This window comes from Nicotiana tabacum, chromosome 14 (assembly GCF_000715075.1).
Source record: "Nicotiana tabacum cultivar K326 chromosome 14, ASM71507v2, whole genome shotgun sequence".
NCBI classification, from domain to species: Eukaryota; Viridiplantae; Streptophyta; class Magnoliopsida; order Solanales; family Solanaceae; genus Nicotiana; species Nicotiana tabacum.
Genome location: NC_134093.1, coordinates 50,052,030 through 50,069,779, shown reverse-complemented (window position 1 = coordinate 50,069,779; position 17,750 = coordinate 50,052,030). Strand labels below are relative to the sequence as shown.

Genomic DNA, 17,750 nt, shown 5'->3' with positions numbered 1-17,750 from the left:
ATAATAATAATAATAATAATAATAATAATAATAATAATAATAATAATAATAATAATAATAATAATAATAATAATAATAATAATAATAATAATAATAATAATAATAATAATAATAATAATAATAATATATAAATAAAACCTGATGCGGCATGCAGCCCGATACCATCAATATCACTCACACTCCGGCCCTCAGACCCCAACTCAGTCATCAATCTCTCCAGCCTCTCGGGCTCACAAATCTCATGCCAATCAGCCCAAACAATGATAACATGATGTGACAACAAAGGATAACAGAGACTGAGATATGATATGTGAATGAATGAATATGACTGAGTATGTAACTGCAATTTAAGCAAATAACTCAACAGTAGAGATGACCTCAGTGGGTCCCAACGGAATAAGCATATAGCCTAAACATGATTTCTAACATGATTCACAGCTCAATTTCTCTAACACGTAGAAATTTCATGTATAGAAACAAGATTAGGTAACTGCACAGTATCATAGAATCAACCGAGTTATAATTCACACGGTGCACGCCCACACGCCCGTCACCTAGCATATGTGTCACCTCAATGCCAAACACATAACACGTATGTTCTGGGATTCATATCCTCAGTACCAAGTTTAGAAGTGTTACTTACCTCGAATAAGCCGAATCCAATACCGAGCAAACCAAACAATACTCTAGAAATGCCATCCCACCCGTACCGACCTCCAAATGTCTTGAAACTAGCCAAAAGCAACTCAAGAACATCAAATAATACCAAAGGAACAAACTCAATCGATAAAGGTCGAATCTTTAATCAAAAGCCCAAAGTGAACCAAAAGGTCAACAAAAGTCAATGTCGGGCCCGATTTTGATAGAGAATCCAAGCTTACCCGAGCGAAGATCGAACCAATACAAGCTCACACGAATGAAAACTGACTCAATCGGAGTCTGATAGATCAATCAATTCGCCAAAATATTGCTCTTGGGTGTCCATAACCCAAGAAACCAACCCACACTAATTGGGTCCCATATCTCCCGAAATACTCCTCCAAAACTCGCCAAATTCGAGTATGTTGTTCTCCTAATATAGAAGAACAAAACCTTAAAATCAAGAAATAAACGTCTCTAACTCATTTTCCATTTTTAAAATTTAGGACAAACATAAGTCTTCATTTAAAGAATTAAATGGGTTTTCAATTAAAATCATGGATTAAAGCTTAAAAGAAGGAAATGAATCAAAGAAAAATACGTAGGTTATGGTTTAGACCTTACCCCATAGAAGAAACTTGAAAAATATCCTTGAATTCTCTCAATCTCAAACTTTCAAGATAAAAAAAACTCCAACAACATTAATTGCAAAAAATGCTCAGTTGTTTTGCCTCGTTTCTTGTCCCAAACGATCCTGAAACTCACTTTTGATATCTCCAATGGATTCGTCTTAAAATTTCAGTCAAGTTAGGCTTTTGAATCACTCCATTTGACCTTATAACGAAGTAGATATGTTAGTTTCAATATTTGGAAATAGTGCAAATTTTTTAAATACGAATTAAGTGGAAATTTCGTAATTAATCTGAAAAATATGGTAACCCAATTCTTAGTAAAATGACCATACATTCCTCATACGATGTTGAAACTTGATGAATTCAATTGCTATGGTTCCAAAATTATGATACATATATAATGGTTTAGTCAAAACACATAAATTGGAGCTCATTTTCTTAATGTGGTAACATTTATGCTTGAAGAAACGACGTGGGAACATATAAAACGAGCGCAACACAACTCAAACCTATTCGAAACTCACCCGAACACCTCGGGACCCTATACGAACATACCAACAAGTCCCATATCATAACACGGACTTACTCGAGGTCTCAAATCACACATAAAAATATCAAAATCACGAATCGCACCTCAGATCGAACTTAATGAACTTTTGGACTTTCAACTTTCAAAACTCGTGCCGAACCATACAAATCAACTCGGAATGACCTCAAATTTTGTACACAAGTCCCAAATGATATAATGAAGCTATTTCAATTCCAAAACCATCATCCAAACCCGATATTATCAAAGTCAACGCCCGGTCAAACTTATGAACATTAAAAACTTTTAAATTGCCAACTTTCGCCAAATAGTGCCGAAACCTTCGAGTAATATCCAAATGTAAATCCGGGCATATGCCCAAGTCTAAAATCACCATCCGGACCTAACAGAACCATCAAAACTCCGGTCCAGGGTCAAATACATAAAGTCAAACTTGGTCAACTCTTCCGTCTTTAAGCTTCCCACTTGAGAATCATTCTTCCAAATCAACTCTGAATCACCTTAAAATCAAAACCGACGATTCAAAAAAGTCATAATATACAATATGAAGCTACTCAAGGTATTAAACCATCGAATGGAAAGCTAAAGCTCAAAACGGCCGGTCAGGTCATTACATGCTTTATGTCCCATCTTTCTACCACAAATATAATTTAGGTATATAGACAAATACAATAGTTTTATTGTATAATTTTTACTGGTGTTGATATTTTATCCAGACCCTTTTCTAAAAAAGGCTTTGATGCTTCGTAGAGTAAGCAATAGACTCTACAAGTCTCAGTGGGCGGTATCATCTCTTCCCTAGAACTTTCTGACTGGCAACTTTACTTCTTGCAACTCACCTTCTTCTCGTACTTATATTTTTAGTACTTCACTTATAAATAGTTCTATTCCTACTTGTAATAAAGTTGCATTGCATGATATGTATATTGTTTGACATTAAAGAATGCCTCACATTCTTTCTACAAGAATGAAAGGTATTCCTGCTATTTCTGCTAAATAGTGCTTTTCTTCTAATGTGTGTCATGTGGCTAGATAAATTGGATTGTTCTTTCCTGATAGTAGTATCCACAGTACTAAACCTTTTCAACTTATTCATATTGACACTTGCGGATCTTACCACGCACCCACATATTCTTGTTCAAGATATTTTTAACAATTGTTGATGAATTCAATAGATCTACTTGGACTCATATAATGGGTTCTAAAAGTGATATTTATTTCTTACTAAAAGCCTTTGTTTTGATGGTAAAAACATTGTTCAATGTCACTTTCTGAGTCAAGTAATAATGCCTTAGAATTGGGTTCCAGTCATTCAATATTTTTTTTTCTGTGACCATGAAATTGTTCATCAAATTACCTTCTCCCACTCACCATAACAAAATTATTTAGAAACAATATATACAAAACTTTATTTGAAGCATTATTACTTTTCAGTTCAAAGTAGCACTCAGATTCTAGGGGTATTATCTCCTGACAGCCACTTTTCTCAGAAATAGACTATCTTCTAAATTACTAAATAATAAATCTCCCTTAAAATGTTGTATGGGAAGGAACCTAGTTATTCTTATTTGAGGACTTTTGGCTACCTTTGCTATGCAACTATCCCATTACATAGAGGGACTAGTTGCAACCCATGGCTATGATGTGTGTCTTTTTTGGTTATCCCTTTTCTAAGAAGGGTTATAAGTTGTACAATCTGAAAATGAATAAATATTTTATCTCCATAGATGTTGTTTTGCATGAGCATCAATTGTTTTTGCTGAATCTTTTGGTTCACATGTAGCTCATGTTTCTAAGTCCTCATTGTTAACTCCTTCATTTTCTCATGAACCTGATACATTTCCTTCTACACCTAATGTATCTTCACCTACTTCTGCACCTGATGGTTCTCCATCGACTCTCCATGTTTCTTCACATGGTTCTGATTCTTTAGATCCTCCTTCTAGACCTGATAATTCTTTTGCTCCTCTTTATTTTGTCTTCTACTCCTTCTACTTCTTATGATCCTCCGCCTTTAAGGAGATCTGATAGACCTCATAATCCTCCTTCCTATTTGCAGGATTATCACTATCAACTTTCTGCTTTATTTTTCTATTCTCATGTTTAGCACTCATGATTTACACCACATACTTATGCTCAAGCAGTTCCAATTTCAGCTTGGCAAGAAGCCATGAGGAAGGATTTTGAGGCTTTAGAAGCCAACAACACTTAGGACATCGTTACATTACCTAAAGAGATAAAGCTTACTAGATTCTAATGGATCTATAAAATTAAGTATAAGGTTGATGGTAATATAGAGAGGTAAAAAGCAAGGATTGTCATTAGGGCTGACATCCAGGTTGGATGGGGTAGATTTCATTGAAACCTTTTCCCCTATGGTAAAATTATCTATTATAAAATATATTATAGCTATTTATTGTTAAGAAAGGTTAGTCTTTATTTTAACTTGATGTGAATGATACTTTACTTCATGGTGATTTAAATGAGAAGGTATATATGAAATTGCCTCTAGACCTCTCAGTTTCTTCTTCTTATCTTATTGCCCCTCTAGTGTGCAAACTAAAGAAATTCATCTATGATTTGAAACAAGCCTACAGACAAAATTATGCAAAGTTTTCTCAAGCTTTCTGTTTAAGAGAATAAACTCATTCCCAAAGTTAGTGCTCTCTATTTGTTAAAGGATTATGTGATGATATAATATTAACTAGTAACAATCTTGATAAAATTTTAGCTTTGAAATAATTCTTAGATGATGAGTTTAAGATCAATGATTTGGGAATTTTGTGCTATTTTCTTGGGATTGAGGTCTTCACTTCTTCCGGTGGAGCTTTGTTGAATCAAATGAGGTTTGTGATTATCTTTTGTTATTAGTCCGTTAGATTTAAATACTAAGTTGAAAGCTGACTCGGGGAACTTGTTTCCACATCCTAAGAAGTATAGGAGTCTGATTTGGTGAAAGTTTATTTCTAACCCATAATAGACCTAATATCTGTTTTGGGGTGCAACACTTGAACCAATTCTTGCAAGCCCCTCGTTTACCTCATATGTCTGTTGCTTTGCACATGTTAAGATATTTAAAGTGTACAATTGATGTTGGTCTGTTTGCTCTGCTTCACATAATTGCACTATCACAGCTCGTTCTGATTGGGTAGCTTGTCCAAATACTAGAAAATCAGTTACTTGTTTGGCGGATTATAAGTCAAATAAGTAACCTGTTGTTTCACTTTTCTCTACCGAAGTTGAGTACCGGGACCTTAGCAGACTTATAGATGAACTCACATGGATAACTAGGTTGTTGGCTGATATCTCTATTGATGTTCCTCAGTCTGTTTCTGTTATTTGTGATAACCAGGGTGCCATACATATGGCAAAGAACTCTGTCTTCCATAAGTGCACCAAATACATTGAGGTGGACTGCTATTTCATCCAGAAGAAAACTATTGAAGGCTTGATTCTGTTGTTCCATGTCTCCACCTCCAGGTAACTTGTTGACATCTTTCCCAAGCCTTTGACTGGAGTTCTTCACTATTTTTTCTGTCCAGGTTGAAGGTGTTATTTCCCTCCTACTTGGGGAGGGGGTGTTGGGCTATCTGAATATTCAGCCTCAGGCCCAAAGTAGAAAACATGAATGACGCTAAGTATTTATTCTGTATTAGTTAGCATTCATGTACTGGCATGGTATTACAACGCATGAAGAGAATTGGTAATTTTTTAGCCTTCTTTTACGTTTGGCAAAGACAACCCCAAAAAATTGGCATTATATAGCCAAATCCTAAAAAACCCTAGTTCCTTATTATTCTCTCTCCACGTATCTCTTCTTCTCTTTCCCCATATTTCTTCTTTAATCTTTTCTTCTTTTCCCTCCCCATAATCTTCTTAAAGTTGTACAACACCATTATAATCTGGATCAAGTAAAATGAAAAACAGCATTAGTAGACGCACAAAAAAAAAACCATCGACCAACTGATCTCTCTCAAACAAATCACTCAGCAATTCAAATTATAAAAATATATTCCATTGAAAAGCTTGTTGAATATACCATCAGATCTTTAAATAATGAAATACACAACCTGTATGGAAGAGAATTTCTTTATCCTTAAGTTCAAAAAATACTGCAAGACAACTTAATTGTGGTTTTTCAGTCAATGACCTTAATACTGCTATTATGACATAAATTACAGATGGAAATAGACTCTACTCCGAGACATTCCCTCTTCTTATCCTTCTTTTTCAAGAGGCATATTCCAATATTTTTTTAATTGTGGAAAAAAATATGTTTTTGAGATGGTGTACATCTATATATATCACCATGTATATATTATATTATATATCGTGATATACATTATTAAAATTGGCACTATAAGGTTAAATCGAAATCAAATCCTCCAATTTAATTTTAAGAGGGCGAAATTCATTCTAAATAAACTTACTTCATTTTGTTCTTGATCAAAGAAGGAAAATAAATTTTTGATATAACATGTTTAGAGCAAGTTGTAGGAGTAAATAATTTTTTGATATACATTTTGATATATAAAGAATAAAAATAAATTTTTGATATACACAAAGAAGGAAAATAAACTTGTGATATCTATTTTGGTATACACATATTCGATGTGTTATACATTGCAATATATAAATAGTATAAATATTTTTATTGTGATATACATTGATAAGAGACAATAATAAATTTTAAACAACTATATTTATATTTATATTTTAGATAAACAAAGAATGAAAATAAATTTTTAATATACATTTTGATATACACAAAGAAGCAAAAATAAAGTTGTGATATACACGTTTTTGTTGTAATATACATTTCTTGGCTACCTGGTGCCAATATTTATAAGTAAGACTTTTTTTCTGCTAATTATATTAGTAAGTTGTCATACCATGCCAAAACCCCTTTAGCATTTGTAATAGTTATTCAATTTTGTTAGTTTAGCCAAAACAATTTACACATTTGTAAAGACGCGCCTTAGTATGTAATAGAATGAGGCCCAAATGTTAAAGGGTAGACCGGGTCATTTTCCTTTGAGAACCTCTCTTCTCTCTTTTGTTTATGAAACTTTCCTCTAAAAACCCTAATCAAATTTCTCAAATTCTGCTTGATTTAGAGTATTAACAACCTTCCAATTTTGCTAAGGTCATTAATGTAATATGAAGAGTTAATGTTCCTTAAGAGTCCCTTGTAACCTTGAAGTTGTAGGGAAAACCAACTGATTAGCAATAAAAATCGAGTGATAGCAGGGCAGGGAAGTAATTATGACTTCTTTCTCAACTAGCCAAAAAAAGGAATTGAAAAGTTGAAAAATATAGATTTCTATAACCCCAAAATTTTCATTATACTGCAGTACAACTTGATTACAAGGAAACAACAAATAATATATTGCAATCTGTTATCCAATGTATGCACACACCAAACAATGTTCATAAACTACAAGTACACCTTAAAAGGCCAGAAGGGAGTGGGGGGTGAATCAATTCAGTATAACTTCAAAGCAATTGCTCCACAGGCTGCTAGAAGTACAAATACTGAAAGTCTCTGTGAATGCGGGGAATAGGAAGGAGTCAAATCAGGCTTGAATCCTGAACTTGTATCAGGATTTCCAAACCCGCCGTCTGTTGTAGATGGCGGTGTGAAACCATTGTAAGGATTTCCCAAGCTGCCGCCTGATGGAGAAGGTGGCGTTAAACCAGTATTAGGAGTTCCAAAGCCATTTGGTGGAGATGGTGGTGTTAAGTCTGGTGTTGTATCACCCACTGGCCCCAAAGGAGGATTGAATGGCTCAGGGACATCATCGCCTGCCATTCGTTTACGTGAACCAAATTAGCCAGATTAAACTATATAGAATTAATCATGTTCAATAAATTCGCGAGAAATGTTAAAGTTTTACCTTCAGGGCTAGGAGCTGGAGGTGACCTAGGATTTCGAAATGATCTAGGAGACCCTGATGGTACTAAGGCAGCTGGACCTGTCACACCAGTCTAATTTTTAGTATAAAAACAAAAGTTTTGGTAATTAAAGATTTGATTTGATTTGATTTTTTCCCTCTACTATCTGGAAACACAAGTGTAAGATAAGATAAATTAGTTGGTTTGGTACCTGGAGCTGGAAGAGGGGTAGCAGAACCTGCAATTAGAAACGGAAAACAGAATTAGCCAACAAATTGTAGATCAACATTGGGGCAAAGATAAAGAACAGATCATATGCTAGAAAGCTAACAAGTCTTCAAAAGTCATTTTTAGTTTCAATTTGCATCTTACTTCAACATATTGCAAATTTGACTACCAAATGACACTCAAACCCTCGTAACACCTAAAGAAACGTGTGCTGGAGCTACAGTTCGAGAGGGTGGTATCGTGTTTTGGTAGCTAAATCTTGTTAAAATGTTTGATTACCTTTGCATTCGATGGGAACACCACCGTTGTTACAAGCTTTGGGCAGGGTAATTGCCCAATTTCTGTTTGGTACTTTAAAAGGAACATTTCCAGTTACAATCAGGCAGAGGCAATCTTTGCCACTGCTCGTAAGTTCCTTGAGAGATTGACAACAAGCTGAAGTTGGGGAACCTGAACCACCACTGCTCATGAAGTTTATACAAGGGTTAAAGCTACGTAGCATTGCAGCGCTACAGGCTGTATTAATTTGCCCAGAAACCTGGATGCTAAAAATCATTATAACAATAGCCAAAAACGGTGCCAATCGACCAAAATCATTCAAGAATTTGAACCCTTCCATTAGATGTATTTCCTGTTTTTTTCTTCCCTTTTTGCAAACCCCACTTGTGGGATTTTACTGGGTTGTTGTTGTTGTTTGTATGAGATTTTAAAGAACGGTAATGTGAAGGGAAAAAGTGTAAGGAGGGAGAGGAGTGTGGAAGAACTTGATGTTGGTTGTGACTTGTGAGAGAATGCTAAGAAGGGTTAATTTTATAGATGCAACATTGAGGTGTAAGAAGAAAATGGAGGGAAGAAAATACGAAAGTCCAAAGTGCTTTTGAGGCTCAACTACCTTAACTAACTATATATCAAACAGAGTATTTAGGTGACCTTGCAAGTTCTTTTTTCTTTGTATGGGTTCTGACTTTGGAAATCTTTCGAAGGTAACTAATGTGTTAACTAAGATAAAATATATTTGTTGACTTCCATATAACTATTGAAATGAAAGATTTATCTATACCTGATGAATATGCACAGCAGTATCCGTTAAAAACCAGATGGAAAAGAATTTTCCTTTTTAAATTAGGCATCATATATTTTCAGACATACGTAAGATTATTACACACAATTAGATTTTGAAATGCATGTAAGTACCTTTCAACTTGTAGTTCTCGTTTAATATATCTTTATTAAATCTGTTTAGATCCCTAATTAAGATCAAGGCTGTCTTGAAGCAAGTTAGATGGTCACTGCTTTGAAAATTAGAGCCTAATAGATTATTCTAGTAGTTTAAAATAATTTAACATTATCTGTCTAGTTTAATCTACGCTAGCAAGTTATTATTTTTATTAGAAGTATTGCTTATCATATAGATTTATATGTAATTATATTATTATTAAGTATTAGTTGTGTAAATATTATTTTTCACTGTTTGTGCAAAATTAACTCAAAAGAAAAAAGACAGAGCAATAACCAAGGAATTAGTAATTTGACAATGCTAGGAAATGTCATAGCCATACAGATGGAAACAAAAAGACCAAAAGTATACGATGTAGTTAGGTGTCCTTACCAGATAGCCGATTCTTGACGTAGAAGAACTTTGATTAATTGTAACTAGTTTTCTTCTTCTTTTTTATGAACATTGTTTATCTATCTCAGCATTCTAAAATGCCAGTTACTCATCAGAAAAGTCAAATTAAGTGAATTTTAATAATATTTAAAATGAACTCTTTATCATTTTGGTATGAGCAAAAATTGCAATAATTTAAAAATAATTTTTATTTGCTTCCGGAAATAATTTCTAAACCTAACTTTCAATTTTAAAGTGCACTTATTCAGTTTAATTTGCTTCCAGAAATTGGTTAAGTTTAATTTTAATAAACGAAAAGTGCCAAAGAAAGAGGAATAAGAGTGTAACGTGAAGAATGCTTATACCTTAATCTTGTCAAGTCTTGTTGATTTCTTTCCAATTCTTCAAATTTGTGAGTAGCCTCTTACATTTTGATGTTTAATTAATTAGTTGTAACAATTTAAATTACTTAATGGCTCAAGCTCAACATAAGTTTTATGGTTATTTTTTTCTCTTTTAAGGGTTCAAGGATTAAAAATAGAGGTTTATAGGAAGAAGCGGTGGGCTTTCTCAGCAAAAGAGACAAGAATAAAAGCTCAGCTGTACCAAATGAACACAAACGGCTGACTGTATTGGTAAAAAAATGATTTTGACATATGAACAGATTAATGACTAACATGAGGCAAATATAGTCTTGTCAGCTCCAAGTCAAACCGGAAGGAAGTATACCAAGTTGTCTAAATCAGGATCAAACGGTGTTATTGCGGAAGTAACTACCCTGAGTCTCGGGAAAAATGATTGAGGGACTGAAAAGTCTATAAATGTTCGAATAAGGTATCTCTGGGAAAATGACCGAATGCCCAGAAAGCCTTTAGTCTCCGGATAAAAAGACCAACAGATCAACACTTTCCAATAAAACAATCAGCACTTACGAAATTCAGCAATACGTTCCAAACATAACGAACGGACTGAATAAATGCTCATAACGAATGCAAGATTCATGAGAAATGGTTACTTGAAATTAGTACTATAAAAATTTACACTTTACCACTACTGTAATTATCTTTATTTCACTTTACAATTATACATACGGTGATTCATAAAAACTTGCTCTTGTACTTGCTTCGACTTGGTTCATGAAGCTTTTTTAACATATTCATCTCATCAAGAACCATTCGATAAGAATCATTTTATTTCTACTTACTCTCATTTTATTACTTGTTTCTACTCTTATTTCTTCTATTTGGCTTTATTTGATTAATAAAAATCTAATTCATTGGATTGAATTGGTTGCTTGCAGAGGTAACCAAATCACAAAACCTCTGAAGGAGAGATGTGAGAACTTCTCTCTCTAACCAATACGTTTCTTGCTCCCAACCCACTTCTCCATTAATTCCAACCCATCTCTACAATCAGTCTTAATTCACCGATTTCTCCAATGAATGCATCTATTCCACATCATGTCTCACACACCTATCCTAATGAACCACCTGACATTGGTACCACGCAAATTGACGACCCTTTCCCAACTGCACTACCTGCAACATTCCTTCAAACTCTGATCTCAAACACATCCTTTTCACCCATCCCAAATACTCAACTTTCTATCCAAACTACCATTGATCTTTCTGACGAAAGTACCACTAGTGATAAGGATGAAGACATTTTCATACCATTAACTACAAATGGAAAATTCCGTCTCTACTCTACCTGGAAATTTTCAGTTATTATCAAAGTTTTTGGCAAATAAATGGGACACCAGATCCTAAAAAATAAGCTCATATTATTATGGAAACTTACTGAAGAGCTTCCCCTAATTGACCTAGGTTCTGACTTCTTCCTTATCAAATTCCAAAAATAAGAAAATACACATAAAGCTCTTTATGGTGGCCCTTGGTTTGTACTAAATCACTCTCTCTGTACGCAAGTGGGAGCCCAAGTTTATTGCCTCCAATACACAACTCACCTACTCAGTTATGTGGGTGCACCAACCTGAACTTCCTAATGAGTTCTACGATTTAGAAATCTTACAAAGTGTAGGCTCTAAATTGGGATAACTATTAAAAGTAGATACCTACACCTCGACTACTACCAGGGGAAGGTACGCACATATTTGTATTGAGGTCCCACTAGAAAAACTACTGAAAACTCATATACATATAGGCCACCATAAGCATAAGCAAACACTGCTTTATGAAGGCCTCAACCTACTTTGCACCAAATGCGACCGTTTTGTCCATGCTACCTGAAATTGCAACTTTGTTACACAGCCCTCACCTTCTACTTTTGATACGAAATCCCTGCCCTCTTCCTTTGCAACAACCACACCACAACTTTCACAAAAAACGGAATGGAAAACTGTCACCTTTCCTAGGAAATCCCACTCATGCACCACCAACCGTGCCACAGGTAACACCAAGATGGCGGCGGCAACGAACACACAGCAGGCTCCAACAGGTAAGTCTTCTAACCCTACTGGGCCAACATAGGCCCACTTGCCAATATCTAATTCACCTCCCCCGGTAAGGCCCAATAATGACCTTGTTAACAAATTCGCTGCTCTACCAAAAATGGATCATAACATGGCCAATATCGACCTTGTATCCACGAGCCCAACGCTTCACTGCCCAGCTTCTGAGCCCATACCACACACTAGGTCCCAACAATTAACGTGCAAAAAGGGATTTTTCAATGCTCAAACCCACAAACCAAATCCACCAATGGTAACACTAGTTGCTCCACCTCTGACAAAAATTACTTAGCTCAACAAAGCCTAGTTTCAAGTAATAGGCTGGCCACGCCACAAAGCCACGTCACAATCCCTCTCCACCAAATAACCCAGTCATTCTCAATGGCCAATCATCAATTGACAACTCCACCACCGCCCTACACACTCCCTCTAATCCTCCGAAATAACTCAGCATTAGCAACAGTACTTGCATGCTACAGTAAGAATCTACTCAATCTTCACTTTCAATAAACCACAATCATTCCACACCATGTCAAGATCATCATGCAAATCCCAACCCTCCCTCTTCTCCTCTACAAAACCTTCATTCTACTCTCATATCAACGACTCCAACCACGCTTACTACTACTATCACTCCATCGGAAAATACACCATCCAATTCCATCACTGTTTCTGCTCACATCTCCTCCTCCACCTTTAACCATGCAATGCCCCATATTTCCAGGAAACAACAACAACACTTACCTCAAGGAAACCATTCACAACAACAACTAATTCTTCCATCTTCCACGTCTGACCATACAAGGTCCACACCTCCCCCATCCGACCACACCACTAATTTACACATCTCAACCCCAATCAATGGACCAACCACTTCACTCGTGGTTGGAGATGGATCTTCAGGACTATACTTTGATCTTCACTCTAGAAATCAACAACCAAGGGGATGCGGTTAGGAATGGAAGCATATGCTCAGACTCAGTGGTACACAACACAAACACCTCTCTTAATAGATCACCAAGCCTCCAGTTCACACCCACCGCAATGGTCTTACCCTATGCACCCTCCAACTCCTCAAGTGAGTCCCACCATGAACCTGCTACCTTTCTATCCTCCCCATCACCGGGGACAAATCTATGCTCCTTCTTCTGACTCCTTGTAGCTCTTCCTCTTGTAGGAGGAGTCTCTATAGGAATAGACGAAGCACCTTTTCTTTTCTTATTTTCCCTAGCAGTACCAGGGAATTTGGCTCCTAAACATCTTTTCCTTTTAGGATTGTAGCTGTCAGATACGTTTCTCAGTAAGTCTGCGAGCATTTTCTGTTTAGATAGAACAGGTTCTTGAGCATCATTCCCTAATCGAACCAACCCTTCAGCAGCTTCTCCAGACCAACTTCCCCATGTTTCTCTCACACTTTCTTCTTATCTAACAGATTCCTCACTCTAAACTACCATAGCACATGATTATTTACATAAACCAACATGAGTGGGTAAATAATCAACCACTCCTTTTCCTATAACCCTCACAACACTTTGAGCACCCTCACTCTTTTATTTTTTTTTTCTCTTTTTATTTTTACTACCAACCTTTCCAGACTCAGTAGTTTCAACACCTGCCACAATTCCTACATGAACAAACCTAGTCTCCAGATTTGTAGCAACCTCAGAAATAATTTGAGGAGTAACTTTAGGGCCAGAAGTTACCTACTCTATTTTGGAAGAAATCATTTCTTCCCCCTCACTAGCAGACTTGAATGATTCTTAGATTTCTGGGGTCCTTCTTCTAGACTTGCTTCCAATTTTTCATTACTTTTCTTGCGTTGTTCTTTACCCGCAACAACCTTGCGAGCAAGTATCTTGACTTTGATTTTATTAGAGGTGGGTGTGGTTGAAGGTGTGATAAATGGTGTGTGTGTGTGTGTGATTTCTTTGGGTGGTGATAAGGGATTCTCAGAAGGGTTTGCCATTTCTATGTTTGGGAATTTTAGGAAAATGGGTTTGTATGTGTTTTGGAAGATGAGAGAAGAGAGAAAATTTTGACGGCTTGAGAATTGAGAAGTAAGGAAGTAACTGAGGCCTAATCAATTTAAAGTGAAAGTGTTAGATTGGGTAACGACAGCCTTTGCAGAAGTCTAATCAAACTGGAATTCAGTTTGAAATGACATTGAAGAGTGTCCCTAGAATCTAGGCACTTAATGTGGTTTGGACTCTATTGAATGAAACCGGTCCATTTTATAACTGATAATATCAAGGGGTTTAGCATTGAATGAGACTCTCCTATTTATCATAATCTAAGTATAATTATTTCAAAATATGCAGAGTGGAGAGTACGTACCAAGTAATCTTGATGCACTAGGTTCTTCACTGAGAAATCTCTTGTGTAAGTCTAGAAATTTCCAAGAAAATAGAGATAATATCATTGGATATTAATGAGTCATTTTAGCACATGGCACACGAGTATACTGATGAAAGTATGAGACTGAGCAAAATCTATTCTAATTATATACAAAAATTCACTATTTTCTAACCAATGTTTGAGTTAAAACTGGTTCCGTTTAGGTGATCTTAATCATCCCTAATTGTAACCTGTTCCTTTAAAAGTGATCTCTACTTAGAGATTTTGTGAATATGCCAGCTGTTTGCTTGTCAGTAGCACAAAATTCCATAGTGATCAACCCTTTTTCATAGTTGTCCCTTAAAAAGTGATGCCTAACATCTATGTGCTTCGTTCTTTTGTGATGAACCGAGTTCTTAGTCATACTAATTGCACTGGTGTTATCACAAAAGATGGAGATACAACCTACATCAATTCCAAAGTCCATTAATTGCTATTTGATCCACAATAATTGAGCACAACATGAGGCAACAGCAAGATACTCAGCTTCAGCAGTAGATAAGGCCACATAAATTTGCTTTTTGGTGGCCCAAGACACAAGACATGAGCCAAGAAAGTGTGTCATACCCTAGGTGCTCTTTCTATCCACAAGAAAACCTGCATAATCAACATCAGCATATCCCACTAAGTTGAAATTACTACCTTTTGGATACCATAGACAAAGGTCAGTGGTGCCTTTTAGGTATCCCAGGATCCTCTTGACAACAGTCAAGTGAGACTCCTTTGGACTTGCCTGAAATCTAGCACAAAGGCCTATACTGAAAATAATGTCAGGTCTGCTAGCAATGAGATACAACAAAGAGCCAATCATTCACCTATACAACTTCTGATCAACAGATGAACCAGGTTCATCTACATCCAATTTTGTGGCTGTTGCTATAAAATTGTCAATTTCATTGGAATCTTCCATTTTAAACCTTTTAAGCAACTCTTTCACATACTTTTGTTGATGGATCATAGTTCCATTTGAATTTTGTTTAATTTGTAAGCCTAAAAAGAAATTAAGTTCATCCATCATACTCATTTCAAATTCACTCCCCATTAGTTTAGCAAATTCTTTACCTAACTTATCAGTAGTTGCTCCAAAGATTATATCATCGACATATATCTGAACTACCAGGAGATCTTTACCTTTTTCTTTCAAGAATAAAGTATTGTCAATTTTACCTCTCTTGTAGCCATGCTCAAGCAAGAATTTTGATAATCTTTTATACCATGCTCTTGGAGCTTGCTTGAGCCCATAAAGTGCCTTGTCAAGCTTGTACACATGATCAGGATATTCCTTGCTTTCAATGCTCGGAGATTGCTTGACAAACACTTCTTCCTTTAGATAGCCATTGAGGAAGGCACTCTTGACATCTATCTGATGGAAAGTGAATTCCATATAAGTAGCAAAATCTATAAGGAGTCTAAGTGCCTTCAATCTTGAAGCTGGAGCAAAAGTCTCATCATAGTCTATGCCCTCCTATTGACTATATCCTTGAACCATCAATCTTGCCTTGTTCATTGTAACTGTTTCATCTTCATCAAGTTTGTTTTTGAAGACCCACTTTGTGCCAATTATGATCTATCTTTGGGTCTTGGTACCAGATGCCAAACTTGACTTCATTCAAATAGGTTGAGTTCATCTTGCATTGCATTCATCAAGTCTGCATCCTGCAAAGTCTCAGCAACATTTTTAGGTCTAATCAGAGATAAAAAGCATCAAAAGCACAAAGATTCTTTAAGGAAGATCTGGTTTTAATCCCAGAGGTTGGATCCATGATTATGTTCTCAATGTGATGAGAACTTTGATACTTGTAAGGTTTCACAACCAGCTGGTTTCCCTTAGATGTTCCTTCAATGTTTTTTTGCTGAGGAACAGTTTCATGGACAAGTTCCCTTGAGCTTTGAGGATCACTTCCTCTTTGTTCAGTTCCCCCTGTCAAGTTGCCCTGGGTGGAAGGACCTGTTCCATCACCTGGTGCAGTTTTAGTTTGGGTTGTGGTTCCATTTGAGTTTCTTACCAGCCCAATTGCTTCGTCATCATTTTCCTGTCTCTTAGAAAGAATCTTAGTTTCATCAAAAACCAAATGTACACTTTCTTCTACACACATAGTTCTTTTGTTATAAATCTTATAAGCTTTACTATGTGAAGAATATCTCAAGAATACTCCCTCATCACTTTTGGGATCAAACTTACCTAGGGAGTCTTTACCATTATTGTGCACAAAATATTTGCAACCAAATGCCCTAAGATGGGATATGTTTGGCTTTCTCCCTTTAAGTAACTCATAGGTAGTCTTCTCTATAAGAGGTCTAGTTATGCACCTATTTATGATGTAACATGCAGTGTTCACAGCTTCTGCCCAGAAACTATGGGGCAGTTTACTAGAAAGAAGCATAGTCCTAGCCATATCTTCAAGTGTCTTATTCTTTATTTCAACTACTCCATTTTGTTATGGAGTCCTAGGAGCAGAAAAATTATGATCTATGCCATGCTCATCACAAAATTCAGCAAATTTAGCATTCTCAAATTCAGTACCATGACCAGACCTAATTTATGCAAGTTGATTACCTAGTTTTTTCTGAGTTTTTCTAACAAAAGAAATGAACATGTCAAATGCTTCATCTTTAGATGTTAAAAACAATGTCCAAGTAAACCTAGAGTAATCACCAACAAGCACCATCACATATCTCTTACCACATCTGCTTAATGCTCTCATTGTTCCATAAAGATCCATATGGACCAATTCCATCATCCTGGTGGTGCTTACCACTTTCTTGCTTTTAAAAGAGGATCTTACCTGCTTCCCCCTTGCACAAGCTTCACAAACTTCATCTTCCTTGAACTTAATGTTAGGCAGTCCTATCACTAAGTCCTTGGAGACTAGTTTATTGAGTTGACTTAGACTGGCATGTCTAAGTCTCTTGTACCAAAGGAGGGGATCATTGTCCAACACACTTAAGCAAGTGAGTTCATTTTCTGAAAGGGTGGACAGATCTACAACATATATGTTGTTCACTCTTTTTCCCTGCAATACAATCTTGTCAGTGGTAAGATTAATCACAAAGCATTTAGTAGAGGTGAATGCTACCATGTTACCTCTATCACACAATTATGATACACTTATTAGACCGTACATCAGTCCATCTATCAAGTACACGTTCTTAATAGAGTGAGAATAAGTCTTACCTACCTTTCCAACCCTAATGATCTCACCTTTCTTCCCATTTCCAAAGAAGACATTACCTCCTTTAAGGTCCTCAAGTGAAAGGAACTGGTTCTTGTTTCCTGTCATGTGCTTTGAGTAACCACTATCCATGTACCATATTTGACTGCTCCTCTTCACTTGG

The 17,750-nt window shown here is 36.0% G+C and overlaps 1 protein-coding gene across 1 annotated transcript; it reads right to left on the bottom strand.

The window, feature by feature from the left end:
• Nucleotides 1-7,152: 7,152 nt before the first annotated feature.
• On the bottom strand, nt 7,153-8,721 carry LOC107776569 (uncharacterized). Its single transcript, XM_016596483.2, has 4 exons — nt 8,221-8,721; nt 7,925-7,951; nt 7,716-7,793; nt 7,153-7,623 (listed from the first exon to the last, which is right to left on the bottom strand). Exons 1-4 carry the CDS (start codon nt 8,558-8,560, stop codon nt 7,304-7,306), a joined length of 765 nt encoding a protein of 254 aa, XP_016451969.1. The 5' UTR covers nt 8,561-8,721; the 3' UTR covers nt 7,153-7,303.
• Between the last annotated feature and the right edge of the window lie 9,029 nt (nt 8,722-17,750).

Bases quoted from the DNA above. Each gene is read 5' to 3' on its own strand.
- LOC107776569 (XM_016596483.2), bottom strand. From the start codon at position 8,560: ATGGAAGGGTTCAAATTCTTGAATGATTTTGGTCGATTGGCACCGTTT. The intron at 7,952-8,220 runs GTAATCAAACAT...TTCTAATTGCAG, and splicing joins TGTTCCCATCGAATGCAAAG to GTTCTGCTACCCCTCTTCCA. The intron at 7,794-7,924 runs GTACCAAACCAA...CTGGTGTGACAG, and splicing joins TACCCCTCTTCCAGCTCCAG to GTCCAGCTGCCTTAGTACCA.